General features: G+C 32.3%; 1 protein-coding gene and 2 long non-coding RNA genes across 11 annotated transcripts in view; 2 read left to right on the forward strand and 1 right to left on the reverse strand.

Annotated features, from left to right (window-relative positions):
- The window catches only part of LOC118204223 (uncharacterized), a 382,418-nt gene extending 365,704 nt beyond the window's left edge, over nucleotides 1-16,714 (forward strand). Inside the window, exon 5 of the long non-coding RNA XR_015042789.1 lies at nucleotides 16,423-16,714. This is a non-coding gene — a long non-coding RNA (uncharacterized LOC118204223). The remainder of the gene's footprint in view (nucleotides 1-16,422) is intronic.
- LOC118191378 (uncharacterized) overlaps nucleotides 1-17,045 on the reverse strand; it is a 338,644-nt gene that overhangs the window by 276,049 nt on the left and 45,550 nt on the right. The window lies entirely within an intron of this gene.
- The window catches only part of LOC118185560 (chondroitin sulfate N-acetylgalactosaminyltransferase 1-like), a 230,042-nt gene continuing 217,385 nt past the window's right edge, over nucleotides 4,389-17,045 (forward strand). Inside the window, exon 1 of one of the 5 annotated variants that reach the window (XM_085822686.1) lies at nucleotides 4,389-4,740. In XM_085822686.1, the coding sequence (XP_085678812.1) occupies nucleotides 4,687-4,740 (54 nt within the window). In that variant the 5' untranslated portion in view covers nucleotides 4,389-4,686. The remainder of the gene's footprint in view (nucleotides 4,741-17,045) is intronic. The other 4 variants (XM_085822691.1, XM_085822689.1, XM_085822687.1 and 1 more) reach the window with 4 other exon arrangements.

Genomic DNA, 17,045 nt, shown 5'->3' on the forward strand with positions numbered 1-17,045 from the left:
AACGCACAAAGTAGCTATTTGATTGAAGGAAACCTCAAGCAGAAGGCAGCAGCTATCAAAATAATGGAAGACAGCTATTTTCTCGATCAGGTTTAAAACCACTAGCTGTAAAGGAAATAGAAGCTGAAGGAACGCCACCGGCCCGAAAAATAAAAAGTGTTGGCAGTATATTGCGCTCTTAAATCTCCTGCTATTTGTAAGAATCTTTAGTGGTTATTTTTTGGGAGTTCGAGGTGAAACGGTTCATAACTCAGAAGTTCAAACGTTGCCAAAATAAAACTATTTGAATCATTAATTGCAGCAATTAGAATCATAATATATATTCTTAGCAAGCATCATGTGTGGGGCTAAAATATGTATAGGATATTTTCTCCCTCCTTCCAGCATGACTTCGAGGTGTAACGGTAGCACACTCGGCGCGTATTTGAGAGGTCCAGGTCAGGTTCGAATCTCGTCGAGGGCATTGCACATTTTTTCACATATCCTGCTTCAAAATAACCTAACTACTCTACTCTCTTTTCTCGAACTAATAATTTATTTTTTAGGTGGAGCATGGGAACGGAATCTTTTTCCAAAATGAAAGTTCACCAATTATTTTAATATGTTTATTAAAAATATTGCCTTCAACCGTGCCTGCATTCGTGGTGTAAGTGGTAGTACCTATTGCTAGCAACTGGAAGATCCACAGTTCAAATCTCTGAGACAGCGTTGTTGCTCCGAAACCCCACATTTCTTGCTCCAAAAATCTAATGTTCTTTCCAGAGGCGGATGAACTAAAATGTGTTGGACAACTTTAAGGTGAAAACCTATTTTGGAAATTTACAGGCATGTTCATCAACATTCTCCATATTTCTAGATACTCTCGTAAAGGGAGCAATTTTGTGTCCCATTCATTCTGTCGGTGGCCCACCAGCGGCCGAGCGGTAACGTCGCTGAACACTGGTAGTTCGGTCCGAGGTTCGAATCCCGCGAACGGGCTGGCTGCATGGGTGTTTTCGTGGTTTACCCCGTGTGTAACGTATATACGAGCCAGTTTCCCTTAAAACGTCCTCCACGAAGGCATCCCTCCCTTAAGGCAGATAGCCCTCGAGTGCTTTGCTGTAATCTAATAAACCAAACCAAACCATTCTGTCGGTAGTTTATATGGATATAGAAAAAAGTTTTCGAAAATTTATTTTGGAAATTTACAGCAATCAAGCAATGGCCTCCTTGCACGCATTCCAGAAATCGATTGTTTTTGCATACCATCTCATCGCAGTTGCGATTATTAACGATGACAAAAGTTTTGCTCGGAAACTTATTTTGGAAGTTTACAGATATATTAAACAAGGCTCTCTGTTCTTGCATATCACCACCTGGATTCGGTCGACTGGGTTTTCTACTTCTCTTAAGTAACTCTCTAAGAGGAGGAGATTATAAAGAGTTATTACCTTCCGTACCCTTTCTCGTAGTGTAATTGGTAGCATATCCGGTTACCGATTCGTAGTTAAAATCCTGACTAGGGTTTAGATAAATTTTTTATCTTGTTCTCCTCTCTTCAGTCGCGCGCTTTATGTAGAACAGAATATAAAGCTTTTTTTTTTCTTTTCCCCACTGCGTACTCTCGTGATGTAACTGGTAGGAAGTTCCAGTGTTCGGATCTTTGGGAGAGCAGCCATGTTAAATTATAAGGTAGCGAAAGCAAGTTTCCTTCAATAAAATCGAACTTTAGAATAAGAGAGGAAGGTATGTATGTATTCATGGATACTTATATACGTAGTTAAAAAAATTTACTCAACACTGAAATTTTCTGATTTCAAATTACATAAGTAGTTGTTCCAGATGTGTATAAATAATATCTCGGATTAGGGAGAGGACATGCGTATCCTCTAACTACGTGCATCTTAAAAGCAATTTCAGGTTCAAATACTCGAATTTCTGCCACTTGAATCCTAAACTAAAAATTCGAAGAATCTAGTTTTTGAATCTTTCAAATCTTAACAATAATAAAAATATATCTGAAAGATTTTAGATTTTACATTACGCCCAAAGGGGCGTTTTTTAACGTTTTGTAGGTTACCTTTATTTAATAAATATCATGCTCTTCGGGCTTAAGCCACAAAATTCAGTTCAACAGCAATATCGCAAAATAATTTTAAAATGAGCATTTCTTTAGAACTTCCGATACACAGTCTCGCGGGCTGGAGATAAAATGTTTTTTTTCGTACAGTGTTGCCATTGTTCGCTTTGAAATCGTTGAGTTTGTTGATCAAAAATTCGTTCAGGTTTTACAAAATATGAAATAGATAATAAAAACAAATTCCAAATTCCTAATTTGGGCTTCCCGTTTCGGGCGGGATCTAACGTTATTCAAAATTTGGTGGCCCTAAGTACCGTCGATTCATCACAATGCGGAGAAATATGCACACATTTATGCAGATTCTTCATTATTAATTTCTTTAAGCATAATACAGGAGTGTAATATTAGGTGGCAACAGTTTGAAAAGTGAAACGACATTTAAATGTTTCAACGCAAAATGCCAAAATGAAATTAATAGCTCTTTTGGGCCTTTGGGCTAAAAAAATTCCGATTAATTTTCTGCCTTAATTCTGTTAAACTTTATGCCTTTGGAAACATTATTTCATTGACATTTAATATTTCACGACACATTTATAATTCACAACATTTATTAAAAAAGAACGCGAATTTTGCAATTTCAGTTACACCTGAGACTACTTGAGAACTAACTGGTAGTTAGGTCCGATGTTCCAATCCCGAAAAATGTCCGGCTGCATGGGCTTTTCTGTGGTTTTCCCCATGTGTAAAGTGTATACGAGCCAGTTTCCCTTAGAATGCCCTCAACAAAGGCATCTCTCCACTTAGGCAGATAGCCCGCGAGGCTTTGCAATAATCGCATAAACTAAATCAAACCATTATGTCCAGTGCTACATTGGATAATGATACTGATATAAGTTAGGGGATGTAACTTTCATTTAAAATTTAAAAAAAAATTAAGTTTTAGATTCTATACACTAATCACGTAGGAATATTTCTGACTCACTCTGTATATATTACATCACTGTGTAATTTGTGTTAAGAAATTTCTTATCATCGGATCGTTGTATGGTATTAAAGAAATTTACTTCTTAATCAAATCAGAACATAAAATAAATTATTAATAACATCTATTTCAAGAAGGATATAACTACAGCTATCTTAATTACCTATTATTGGGGGTATTCCAATTAATCCCTTTTTATTTGGCCAAATAATTTCAAGCCTGTTAACCTATTTATGTGATTACAACTTTTGCACTTATTTAAACAATATGAAAAGGGTAAATATTTCTTCAGAAACTACTGCATTCATTCAGATCAATTCGCACTACATGTAGATCAGCTAATAATAATTTGCAATTCAACAGATGTTTTATGAGATTTTTTTCTTTGAAATCAAGATTAAGAAGAAATTGAAGAAGAATTATCATTGTGAATAAAATTTTAAATGCAAACTTTTAACAATATGTACATAAAATGTTTGGTTTAATTACTTTACAGCAATAAAAACTAATATCTTAATTTAATTTAGTTAAATAAAAATAGGTTTTCTTTTGCATTATATAAGTAAAAGATTCCTTTGTTCAATTTTAGTTGGACATAAAGGAAAAGAAGATGAGCTCGTTTAAGGCATAATAAAACAATAATTTAATTCTTTTATTTTATTTGAATTAGAAGTTGTCCTTATTTTTAGGCACTTAAAATGATTCACTGCTTAATTTTGTCAGATAAAGTGTGTTTTACCTTGAGACAAAATATAATGATTTAGTTTTTAAATTGTTGAACGATTTTAGAATTTTCAAAGCGGGAAAACATTAATAATTAGCAATGTTCTCGCTGGAATTACAAACTCTGTAACCACCCCCCCCTTTTTTTTTTTTTTTTTTTTTTTTTTTTTTTTTTCATGAAAAGCAAAAAGGAACAGATAAATTTCCTTATTTCATTTACAATTAATACACGTTTAAACGACATGAAGACGACAATCCAATTATCCGGATTCTTCAAATATCCGGCTGTGCTTAGGTAGCAGAAATTTCGCATATTTCAAGTCTACCTATTTTTACATTCTAATATACTTTATCTCTTTGATAATGTACGTGTGAATGAAAGGGATATTAAATAATCATAAATGCACAATTATTCTGTTTAAAAAAAGAGAATAAAACAATTGAAATCCCCCAGACGTAAAACTAAACAAGGAGAAACTCGTCGACCAAACGATCTAGAAAATCCATCCTTCCGAAATCGCATATAAACCGAGCCAATCGTTCGGAAGATTCCGATTGGATATTCCATGTTCCTCCGCGCTTTCTTATGCCGTTAGATGGCGCTGTTCCATCCAGTATCACGTGATGTATACCAAGGAATTAAACCGAGAGGCTAGATCCCCGAAAATATCTTCGCAGCAGACGAAACACGTCGAAGCGCGGGAGTAGTGTAAGTTCGATGCGAAAGATTCTATATTTCCATGTCTACTAGATATCAGTATCTTTAACTGTGATCTTGATTTCGGAAAATTTTGTTTTAATAATGACTTTTGTATGCTGTCATATGCTGTCGCCAAAGTTGGCGTTGTTTGGAATTTTCAGCCAGATACGAACTTTTGAAAGCATGGGAAGAGACATTGTGTGGAACAATTCTACTCACTGAATGAATGTCTTCAATCTATGCGAAGGTACGAATAACTTTCTTGAGAATCGAAACGTAAGATATAGTTTTTGCTAAATATTACACCATGACAATCCAATTACATTAAATTCGCTGTTGAGGAAACTACGCTATCTTTTCAGAGGTTCGTTCAACCGAAATCATATTTCTTTCAAATTAATTTAAACAAGATATACTAGGGTTTGATTTGAAAACAATATTGATAAAATCTGGAAGAGTGTTCTTACTTACCGATTATGCGATACAATGATAATGGCTGAGAAATAACAGCTGTTGACAACGCAAGCTTGAATATTTGTTGCAGCTTGCGCTGTCAATAATATCTTGTTGATTACGGTAATGATTGATGCCCTTGACTTTGTAAGGAATGATTTGTGACAGTAGTACATTTGACTACTGTCATACTGTCTTTTTTATAAATTGCAAAAAGGGCTAATTGTTTTCAATTCACTTTCTCTATGTTGCCGTAAGAGCGAATCCAGAATTCTGATTCTTTACATTAGGTTTTGATCAGATATCTTAGCGAGTTTTTCTTTGCTTTATAAATATTACAATGGTACTGTTCTGTCATCAGGACTGGATCCAAAAATGTATGTATGTATGCATGTATGTATGGATGGATGGATGTGTTCATGTATGCATGTATATATTATAAGCACGAATGTATGTGTGTGTATACATATACGCATACATTCATACATTTCTAAATCTGGTCCTGATAACAAAACAGTGCCTTTACAATACCTGGTTAAAAATTGTGCAAATTATACAATGTATAAAATCCTCTCTTACCCACTTACGAGTAAAATACCACAAATTTGAGATTTTTTCTCATCTTGTTAATATAAATAGAATCAAGACATTTCTCTGCTCTGATGAGGATGCGAAAAAGGAATGGTTATAGATTTTTATTTTTAGGTGCAAATATTATTTCAGTATGTAAAGATTATTAACGATTTCAAATAAAAATTCAACGAACATTAAATATTAAAGTTATATGCTTGAGTATTATCCTTCATACAGGTCTTGAAATCAAGATAGTCTTCAAAATATGCAGTTTTTTTTTAAATTTCAGACGGTTGAGTCAAAGAATTCTAATCATATAAACAAAGCAAAAGTGATAAATCGATATTAGGAGTGTTCAGTAGAGAGGATTACTATTAAACATTTCATTTATTAATTAATTAAATATTTTATTATAAAATATTTACTTAAAATTTTAGTAAACTTTTCACGTGAAATTCATGAATATTACAGAGAAGTAGTAGTAGTAATATATTATGATATCTCAGAAACTGACAAAAAAGTACTTGAACATTATTTCTGCGCTTTTTGTAGCGCCACAGCTTACGAAATTGTTATGGTCATTATGTGTTGTTATGGTTATTATGTTACGGTCATTATGTGTTGTTTGGTATTACAAAAACCAATAAATCTTTCTAGCATAACATTTTCATGTAATAATCATAATAAGTTACTCGTAATTTTAGTTATATTTTATCTTAATTATTCATTCTTTCTTTTATTTTTCAGTTTTGATTAATCTTACGAAAAATTTTATTCGGAAAATCATACTGAGTAGAATTAGAACTTGTATATATGTCACAAACTTGGAATATACTTTCAAATAAATGCTAGCTAACGATACGTATATCAGTCATAAATCATGTGGTCTGATTAATATTAGAAGATATTCATTTCATTTCATTCAAATAGCTAAATGTTATCACTGTGTTGCATGCATTATGTTAACGTTAAGCAACGCGAAGAGCAAAAGTCAGACGAATGGTCAAATACATTTATTATACGTAACAGTCGACTGAAATGTTGTATACCTAAATTAACCTAAATCTAATCCGTTTAGAAAGAATGATATGTTTTTCATTATTTATACAGTTGTCTTAATTCTTTTAGTAATTTAACTGTTTTACAAAAATAGGAATTTTCTTCTTGATTTAAATATATTTTTAATTTTCCCAATCGTATTATTGTTTCGCAAAATGCTAGGTTAACTTACGAAAGTGAAAATTTGTGTAGTAAAATACAATATTTTGTAATCTTCTGCAAAAGTTTTTATAGAGTGTTTGTGCAGGGGGCGATCGCCTGTGGAATTCTTTGGATAAACTGAAGAATTTATTATTACAATTCAATGGATGTTTTGTTGACAATAACATGAATTTACAGCAATTTCATTTTGTGGTGTTGATTATAATATTAAAGTGTCATTATAATCATGCTGAGGGTAATATAGTAAATAGCAAATGATTTCAGTGACAAACGATTTAGAATACAGCTAATTCCGAATTAACTACAGGCGGAGTTACCGGCTGTGACTAAAAAAAAAAATATTTGTTGGTGAATGATGGAAAAATGACTGTTCCAAACAATCAGCGTAAAGCAAATCTGTCTACAGAATATACAAGAAAGGGAGAATGCATATGATCTCAACAGTGACACACGATAGTGCTATAATATTTGGTAGATGATTTTATTCTAAAATATTTAATTGTACATACGATGTTGCCATAATATTTGGTAGATGATTTTATTCTAAAATATTTAACTGCACATACGATGGTGCCATAATATTTGGTAGATGATTTTATTCTAAAATATTTAATTGTACATACGATGATGCCATAATATTTGGTAGATGATTTTATTCTAAAATATTTAACTGTACATACGATGGTGCCATAATATTTGGTAGATGATTTTATTCTTAAGTATTTAATTGTACACAAACGTCATTATATAAATATTTGTGATAAGAAACGGGCAGTTCTAACCGGTTATTTTATGTAAATTTAAAAACGTTGATATTTATCGTCTTTTATTGTTCTTTAATGCCATTTTTTAAATTAGTTTCTTCCTTTCTAATGGTGATTATTCTTTCGCTACTTAGAGTGTTTGTGTTTTTGTTTCGAATATTGATTAAATTTACGTGAGCAAATGAATTATTTTCCGTAGTATACTACCTGAAAATACAGGTATAAAAGTATCTCCTAATAGTATCTTAAATATAATAGAGTATTCCTCTTTCCTGTAACTGAACGTGATTTTGAATAATTTTGAGTGACCGTGATTTTGAGTTAATTTTGTCAGTTGCCATCAGATTAAACGTGATTTTGAGTTAATTCTAGACGTCGTTTTCTGTTAATCGGGAAGTCGATTGTAGACGTTACATGGGAGTATGTGAAGTAAAACGATAATTAATGTTATTTATCTGCACGGGATTACTATAAAGCTAATTTCATTGTGCATACTGCCTTGTATTAAAAGAATATGCATAGTTATGATACTGAGTTTCAGAGAAAATTTGATATTATTAATATAATTGAGAATTTTAACATTTTAATTAATTAAATTGATATTATATGTAACACGTTTAACATTAAAATAATGTATTAATTTAATAAATATTATTACCATGACTAATAGTGGTCGTAGCTACAAATGCAGAACATTTTGTTTTCAAATTTAATTTGCAATATTACTTGCTTTGAAATGTGTTAGCGCAAGAGAAATGTGGGAAAAACTGCAAAAGAAATAATTTTTAAAATCCTCCAGTCAGATATGTTGTTTATATGTACATACGTATAAGAACTATTTTTACTGACGCTTCTAATAATCACTTCTTAAATATGCTCCAAGAATTAACGATGCATTATTAGAAGAGAGAGTGTCTGGGTATAAGACAGCAATGCCATTTTAAAATTATGGTCAAGAAAACTATGAACTCGGAATGAAACTCGGCAGAAAATGATCCATAAATTTACGCATAATCTAATATTTGTCAATAAGACAAAAACAGTTATTCATTATATTAATATAAACCCAGTATTCAAATATTCATTATCTAAAATCTAAATTTAGTCTTAACTGAAGTTTGCGTAAATCAGTGTATCAAACGTCAATACATGTATTCCTTACATTCCAAACTGTGCCTTAAAATTGTGATTACATTCAGCCATAAAAGTATTTTGACGCAACAGGTTTTCAAACATTTTTCAAATAATAATCAAATATTTTACTTAAACGCATATTAAAACACTTAAAGTTACACTTCTTGTATATTAATAAAGTAGAATTGGTTGAAAACATGTCGGCCATACGTACAAGCATATTTTTTCTAAAAATTTCTGAAAAAAAGTTATTTTTAAATATGAGAGCTTTTATTATACTACGCCCAAAGCGGCGTTTTTTAACGTTTTGTGTGTAAATCTTATTTATTAAATATCATGTTCTTCGCGCTTAAACTACATGAAATTCAATTCTACAGCGATATCACAAAATATCAAAAAACAGTATATGTTTAGAATTTGCGAAAAACATTCTCGCGCACTGGCGATAATTTTTTTTTTTTTCATACAGTGTTGTCATTGCTCGCTTTGAAATCGCTGACTTTATTAATCAAAAATTCATTAAGATTTTACAAAATATGAAATCTCTACATATAATAAAACAAAGAGTCTGTCTGTGTGTGTGTCTTTCGTTCGCGCTGCGCGTAAGCTAATAGACCCACGGCTACGAAATTTGGTACATAAGTGCATATAGACAAGAGCCAGTGCACCTCGAAGCGATTTTTTTCGAATTTGAATTATTTTTTATTTTATGTTTTGGGACGAAATCGCGTCATTTTGAGACATAATGGGCTATAGGAAAGCGAGATTTTACTCTACACACTCCATTTTCACATCGTCATGAAACGTAGGCACTTAGCTATTTTACGAAATTAAAATAAATTTCGTGTTTCAATAAATCGATTAAATACGAATTTATTTAACAAAGTGAGCTTAACACCTTTTCAACAGGATTTTCTCTAAAAAAGTTTATTTTTCTTTGATTTTTGGACACATTAAACTTTCATCCTTGCGACTGCTTTTACAAAAAAGAATTTTGGAAAAATGTTAATATTTTTATTTTTTAAAAAATTTTTAAATGAAGCTTTCGAGTACACTTCTCACATCTTTAAAAATGTGATTTTGGCAACAATTTTCCTTTCTTATTGTTGTTGATAGATTTTTGATGAAATCGCATCATTTTGAATAGTTTCATTCTTTTAGAAATATGAGTTTGGCAACAATGTTTCATCGTATTTCTTATGTCACTGTTTGTAAGAGATTGGCATATTTTATTAAGATTTTTTTATATATATAATACACTGGTAGTTCGGTTCTATCGCTGAAGTCGCTGAACACTGGTAGTTCGGTCCGAGGTTCGAATCCCGCGAACGGGCTGGCTGCATGTGTGTTTTCGTGGTTTTCCCCATGTGTAACGTGTATACGAGCCAGTTTCCCTTAGAAAGTCCTCCACGAAAGGCATCCCTCCCCTTAGGCAGATAGCCCTAGTGTGCTTTGCCGTAATTAAATACACCACCGGTACATTTAAAAGCCAAACGAAGGCTGGCAGCGAAGCTGCTAGTAGGTGATAGAACAAATTCGAAATTCAAAATTCGGGTATCCAGGTTCCCATGTTCGGGTGGAGAATTACATTTTTCAAAATTTGATAGCTCTAGGTAACGTGATTTGGTAGTTTTCCGTTTCGCCGCGCAAATCTCGCCAAGCAGATTTTATTGGTGACAACATACAGTGTACACATAAAAAATGTTAACAAATGTTAGTTCTGAGAATTTTTTATTTTGAAGGCATAAACATTTTAATATCGTTTAAAATTTTGTAGAAAGCCAATAAATAAAGGTAGTAAGTTTGTAAAAAGACATTAATTTAAGAATTTACTATGCTTTCATGGTTCAACATCCTGATTCGGTTTTATCACGTGACCCCAAGTGATCTTATCTCACGTAAACTACTCTACAAAAATTGAAGTCTATCAGTAATTATCTACATTAATTTGAAGTTAAATCATAATTTGAAATACAAGTTTAAAAGCAAAAATTATTTCAATTCGTACGAATAGCTTACTCAGAAATTATGTAAAACCGCAGTGCTTTACTTCTAGTGCATTCTCATTAGAATTGATGAATTTAATCCTTAATTTTGCCTTTTTTATATTCTCTCGGTAGAATTGATGAATTTAACTCTTTGCCTTCGGGTGAGTGGTGTGATTGCATCCTAATTGACTTAATTACCGCGAATGGGGTTAAAGCATAAAATTGAACTATCTGGTAAACATTCTATGCAATTGTATGCTAGTATTGAAAGAAACAATCAATCTAATAAAAAATGGCTGAGATTTGTTTTGAAAATGAGGCGTAAAAGGTTACCAGCGAGGATATTCCGTTTGGCATGAGTTGTACCATTATTGGCGACTTTATCGCCTGCGCCGGCAAAACGGAAAAGTACCCTTCATTTTTTTTTTTTTTTTTTTTTTTTTTTTTTTTTTTTTTCACATTGCGAGAAACATTGATATATTCATGCAGATTCTTCATTATTTAATTTCTTTAAATATAATACAAGGCGATAATATTTCTTGGCAATAATTTCAAAAGTGATTCGCCGTTTATAATGAAACGGAACAAAATGCTGTTTTGAGACTAATAGCCCTTCTAGGAAACCGCCCCTTTGGGCTAAAAATACCTTATAATGATTTGCACTCCTTTCTTTTTATCGCTTCTCTGATTCTTCTAGGCATGGATTTCAGTAGATTATCACAAAGATTATCCAAAAGGCTCTCGAAGTGACACCTTGCGTCGATTCACTGTAAACTGCAAATCACTGTTCAGATTGTTGCCACCAAACATAATCTCCCTGTGTTATTTTAAAGAAATTATTTAATTAAGAATCAGCAGGTATGTATGTATATTCCTCGCATTATAAAGAAAATACGGTACCTAGATCCATCAAAATTTCAAAAACATATTCCTGTAACCGAACATGTGAACCCGGAAACCCAAATTTTATATTTCATATTTTGTAAACCTTCAATGAATTTTGATTCAAAACCTCAATGATTTGAAACCTAGAAGTGGCAACAGTGCATCGGGAGTTCTAAATATAGGCTACTACTTTGCTTTTAAAGTTTTTGTAATTTTTCTGTTGAATTCTACATGGAGTAAGTGCGAAGAAAAAGATGTTTAATAAAGCTAGAAAGAAGAAAAGAAATTATTTCGCAGGAGGGAGTGCAACAGAGGATTGATAGACTGTGAGCTCAGCGTGAGCATAAGTAACCTTAACAAATCCTTTTGGGCGATTGTTAAAATCCCAAATCTTTCAAATTAAAAAAAAAACTTTTTTGCAATTCTATGGCTTTTTTCTATAAATTCAGTTTTGTTCTCAAATCTTTCATTTTTTGAGAATCATTTTTCCCATTCTATGGAGTTTCTCTATAAATTAATTTTCGTTAGAAATTTTTAATTTATTCTCTGTTGCAAACTGATTCCAAGAGCAGGTAGTTTGATTGATCTCATGTGGACAGATATAAAGTCCCCAGCTTCATATTTTTGAAGAAGGGACACTAATAAATAATTTAATTTCCTTAACGAAACATGATTGCATATAACTTTGCTTTCGTAGAACCTATGGACTACCCCACCCATCCTTTTTGTATGGTGGTAGAGGAACAAAATGACACAGCCTTAGGCCCTGATTCGAATCTCGGAGAAGGCATGGATATTGTAAGTGTGTACTTATATTATCCATGCTTTCTCTGAGGCATGAAGGCATTGAAGTTACTTTTGAGATGAAAATCTACTTCAGAGACTGGTGGAAAGAGAAGAGGGCTACAGAACCCTCGGATCCTTCTGGAGAGGAATTCTCGTTCCAAACTGAGATGAATTTGGGAGCCCAAGGCCTTTTCAAGCGCAAGCCTTGGCTCCGATAAAATTAGCGAACTTGATCTAATTATATAATTTGAGCTTTTATTTGGTTTAGTTTATTATAGGAAAGCACACTAGAGCTATCGGCCTAAGATGGATGCCTTCGTGGAGGACTTATTTAGGAAAATGGCTTGTATACATGGTACACATGCGGAAAACCACGAAAACGCCGATGCAGCCATCTGCTGAATCGTACTCAGGTCGGAACTATCAGTGTTCAGCAATTTTACCACTCGGCCGCTAGTGGGCTATAATGTGAGGATTTGATATATCCGTCAAATAAGATAATAATCAAATATCTATGAGCCGCCTCAATTTTGAAAGACTCTGATGCCAGTGTATGTTGGAATAATAAAGGCATCCAAAATTGCCTATGATAGGGAACAAAAACAATAATGGCAAGTTGTGTTATTAAGGAATTGTCTCATTGGCCCATGCGTTCTTTCGAGAGTAGCACAACAAGCAATCAATTAGAATGTGTGAGTGGTTAGAATTTTAAATATGAGAGCAGAGTAAATTTTTTACATTCCTTTCTTCGGAAAAACTAATTATCCCTGAAATGTTTCAAAAATCTGATGCTGAGTTTGAATGGAGAAATTCCGATGTCAAGCTCTAAAAATGCACCGTAAAATATAAAGAATCAAATATTTTTATTTGATTCAGGAGTAAATGCTGTTCATTAATTTTTACTCGAATTCTAGACTGGAAATCTCTTTATTATAGAACACTTACGAAAGTTTACATTCAATACATATCCTTTACCTATACAGCATTTGAAATTTCCTGGAAAACATATATCTCTTACAGATCATCAAATTTCACCTTGGATAAAAGTGTTCTCCGATTTAAATTTTCTATTTAAAAATTTTTATTTTTTCATATTATAAACATATGGCTTTTCCATTTCAACATTTTTTCTGCTTTAGAATTTTTCGAAAGTATTTAAAAGCATGTCTGAGTGAGTTCAATTAATGCCTAAGAATTACCAACATAAAAGAGCGTTAGCCCAGAAGGGATATTTGTCTCAAAACGGGATTTTGCGTTGAATCACTATGAAAGTCTGAATCACTTTCCAAATTCTTGCCACCAAATATTATCGCCCTGTATTATATTTAAAGAAATTAAATAATGAAGAATTTCCATGAATGTATGCATGTATTTCGCGTTGGGAAAAAAATAGCGCTGCCTAGAGCCATCAGATTTTGAATAACGTAGTCCTCCACCCGAATATGGGCATCTCGAAGTCCAAATTTATAATTTCGAATTTGTTTTATTATGTATTTTGCATTCTAAAGATATGACGTTTTTAAACATTATACTGTACATTTCAAATTTTATAAAATGTTAACGAATTTTTGATTAACAAACTCAACGATTTCAAAGCGAGCAATGGCAACACTGTACGGAAAAAAACATTTTTATATCCAGCGCGCGAGACTGTCTATAGAAAATTCTAAAGATAAGCTGTTTTTAAATGTAGTTAGCCATACACGTTTTGAGAGTATTTGAGTACATTAGCTCAAATACTCTCAAAACGTGTATGTGTATGTAAATGAAAAAAAGCCCCTTTGGGCTAATGTAACATCTGAAAGCTTTGAGATTTTTTTATCAAATTATTTATCAGATTTTGTTATGTTTCCGTATGTTACTCGTGCTTACGTTTAGATAACTACCTATCAAATTGGACTGTCTGTTGCCGAACAGCAAAATCGCTAAACACTATTAGTTTAATCCGGATTCAGATCCTGGTGAAGTGGCTAGCAGCAGGAAAATTTTAACATAAATATGCTCAAGTTTCCCTACCTTCAACGTAAGGTAATTTAATATTATAACGTAACTTTGACACAAGGAATAACGTAAATACGAGTAAAATTCCTTTAAAGATTTCTTCGCAAAATTGCCTTAGGCAGATAGCCCAAATGTGCTTTGCGATAATCCATTTTTGAGCTGATTCGTTATCAATTAGTAACAACGGTACCATTAACAAAATTGTATATTAGCTTAACATCAAGTTTTATTTTAAGTTGTCCCGTAAATAGTGAAAAAGGTGCCTAACCAGTCTTTTACTTTTATATCAACATATAAATATGTTTTCTGCTTATCTACCAAATACACGTACTTTATTTATCGCTTTCAGAAACTCATTTTAGAGCTGCAATGGAAAACAACCTATTAATCGAAGCTTCATTTCGAAAATTAACTTTTTTTTTCAGTTTAAAGTATCTGTATTTTGTTTTTTTAAACACAAGTCTCAAATAGTCATGTGATTTAGATTAGATTAGATTAGATTTCCAATTTTGATTATGGCTAAGCACTCTAGAGATATCTGCCTAATGTTCTGTAATAGGAACTGCATTTTCATATACATGTCACTCTTAAACGTCAGAGTAAATGAAGCCGTCAAGCTTTGGTATTTTACCCCTCGGGATCTATGTCCGGCAGCTGAATATGCTACCTGCGTGACCTCATCATGATGATCTCACTGATTAGTATAAATATTTATAAAATATATCATAGATATTCATAATTCGTTTCACATAATCTAACCCCACCATCGGCTGGGTGTTTAATACCGCTGAATACTGGAAGTTCGATCAGACCAGACGAATGGGCAGACTCCATGGATGGTTTTCGTGGATTTTCCCATGTGTAACGAAAATGCAAGCCAGTTTCCCTTAGGAAGTCATTCACAAAGACTTTCCTAATCTTAGACTGAAAGCGCTTGCGAGCTTTGCCATATTCAAATGACCATACCTAACAATCTAATCTACCGTATCTCGTGTGCTTCGTCATGATTAAAATTACATCTCAGTGGCCCACTGATTATGAGTAATTCGACCTGTGCTAAAACTTCGTGAATCCAGGTCTCGCAATACGCCAAAAGTACTATGCCTGACTAAGTACTATGCCTATTTCACGGCGTGAAATAGGAATATAATCTAATTTCTGTTAGAAATATCTGTACGAGGGCAAGCTGCCGTTATGGGCTTTGCCGTAGTATAAATAATCCAATCGTGTAAAAAATAATTTGAATAATTCAAAAATAAATAGAAATAAAAACGAGAGTTGGGAAACGGAAAAAAAAGAGAAAGGGTTTTTTAAAAGAGGAATAAAAGTTACTTTTAATCGTACTTTTAATTATCAGATTTCCTATGGTTTGGATTCGCCCCCCCCCTCCGTTTCTGAAAGCGAAAATAATACATTTGAAGGAAGCCTTCTGTCTTTGTACAAAACAAAGAAATGCGTTATAAACGGCTGATTTTCGAAGATGAAATATTAACTGTTAGAAAATCTCTTTTTCGTGTTTTATTACAGCAACATATGGAATACTTTATATTTATAATCGCTAATTTTGAATGAAAAATAAATCTATTTTACTCAGTGATCAGATTTATTTTTAAAGATATGTAGAGTTTCCGAACAAATCTTAAGAAAATCCTAGTGTGAAAACGCGTTATGGAAGGTAATTAAAACAGTATTGTGTCGCTTGTCTGGAAATAGCTAAGCCTAATTGTATGTCGTGAAAATTCCATTCCACTTCATTTAATTCTGCTGTGTTTAATTCAGGAGAAATTAGTAAGCTAGTTTAATTCAAGAGAATAAGTTAGCTATTTTAGTGTAATAAAAGAGCATTACTGTAATTTAATTTTAGATACGCAGCATAAAATACTAAACGAGAGAATCAGGTTACTTTCGTACTTACATTTTCTTACTGACTTCAAGTACAATGGAATCTCGAATCATTTCTTTCAAAGGAAACTAAGAGAATGCGAATAAATAGTATATGACAACATAATTTTAAATGAATAATAGTTATTAGTTTAACTATTGTTCTAATAGTTATTTCATAAACAATAGTTATTAATTTTTATTGAGTGCATGACGTTAAAAAGCTGTTTTTTAACAAAAAGGCCATTCATTTTCTTTTGCTTCTTTAACAGATAATGCCTTAATTGAAAACAGGACTTCAGGAGGACTTAACACATTCGCTGCTGAGAGACATTTTCAAAGACGGTTCCACCAGGCCGACAAATTTTAATTAATTGTAAAATAAAAATACAAAACATGCATTAAATTTAGATAATTTTTAATTGCTTTATTAATTATAGGAGTTGTATCATAGATTATTTTTGCGATAAAATATTTTATAACAGCGCTAACTACGAGTATACTTGTAACGAGTGTATCGTAGTTGGCGGTTCTTATAATAAAGATTGATTATTTTTACAACAATTATTATAACAGACTATTATAAATTGCTTGATTATGTTTACAGTTCCTATGTTATTTACTTTATATAATTACTTATACTAATATTAATTATAGTTAATCTCTTGCGCAAAATTATATTTTTTTTCTCCAAAACCTACAAAGAACACCAAAATACTACGAGTTTGATCGTATGTGGCGTAGGTAAAACAAAAACGCTCTACGAATTAACTTGTATCTGGCACTTGAACACAAACTTCGACCTGCGAGATAACTCGTGGTTGGCAGCGAAAGTGTTAAAATGTTTTCACAGACTACTCTGCTTCTATTTTTGACTTAAAAGAAAAAAGAAATA

This window comes from Stegodyphus dumicola, chromosome 8 (genome assembly GCF_044657685.1).
Source record: "Stegodyphus dumicola isolate Sdum_Otavi_A_Nest chromosome 8, ASM4465768v1".
Lineage (NCBI taxonomy): Eukaryota > Metazoa > Arthropoda > Arachnida > Araneae > Eresidae > Stegodyphus > Stegodyphus dumicola.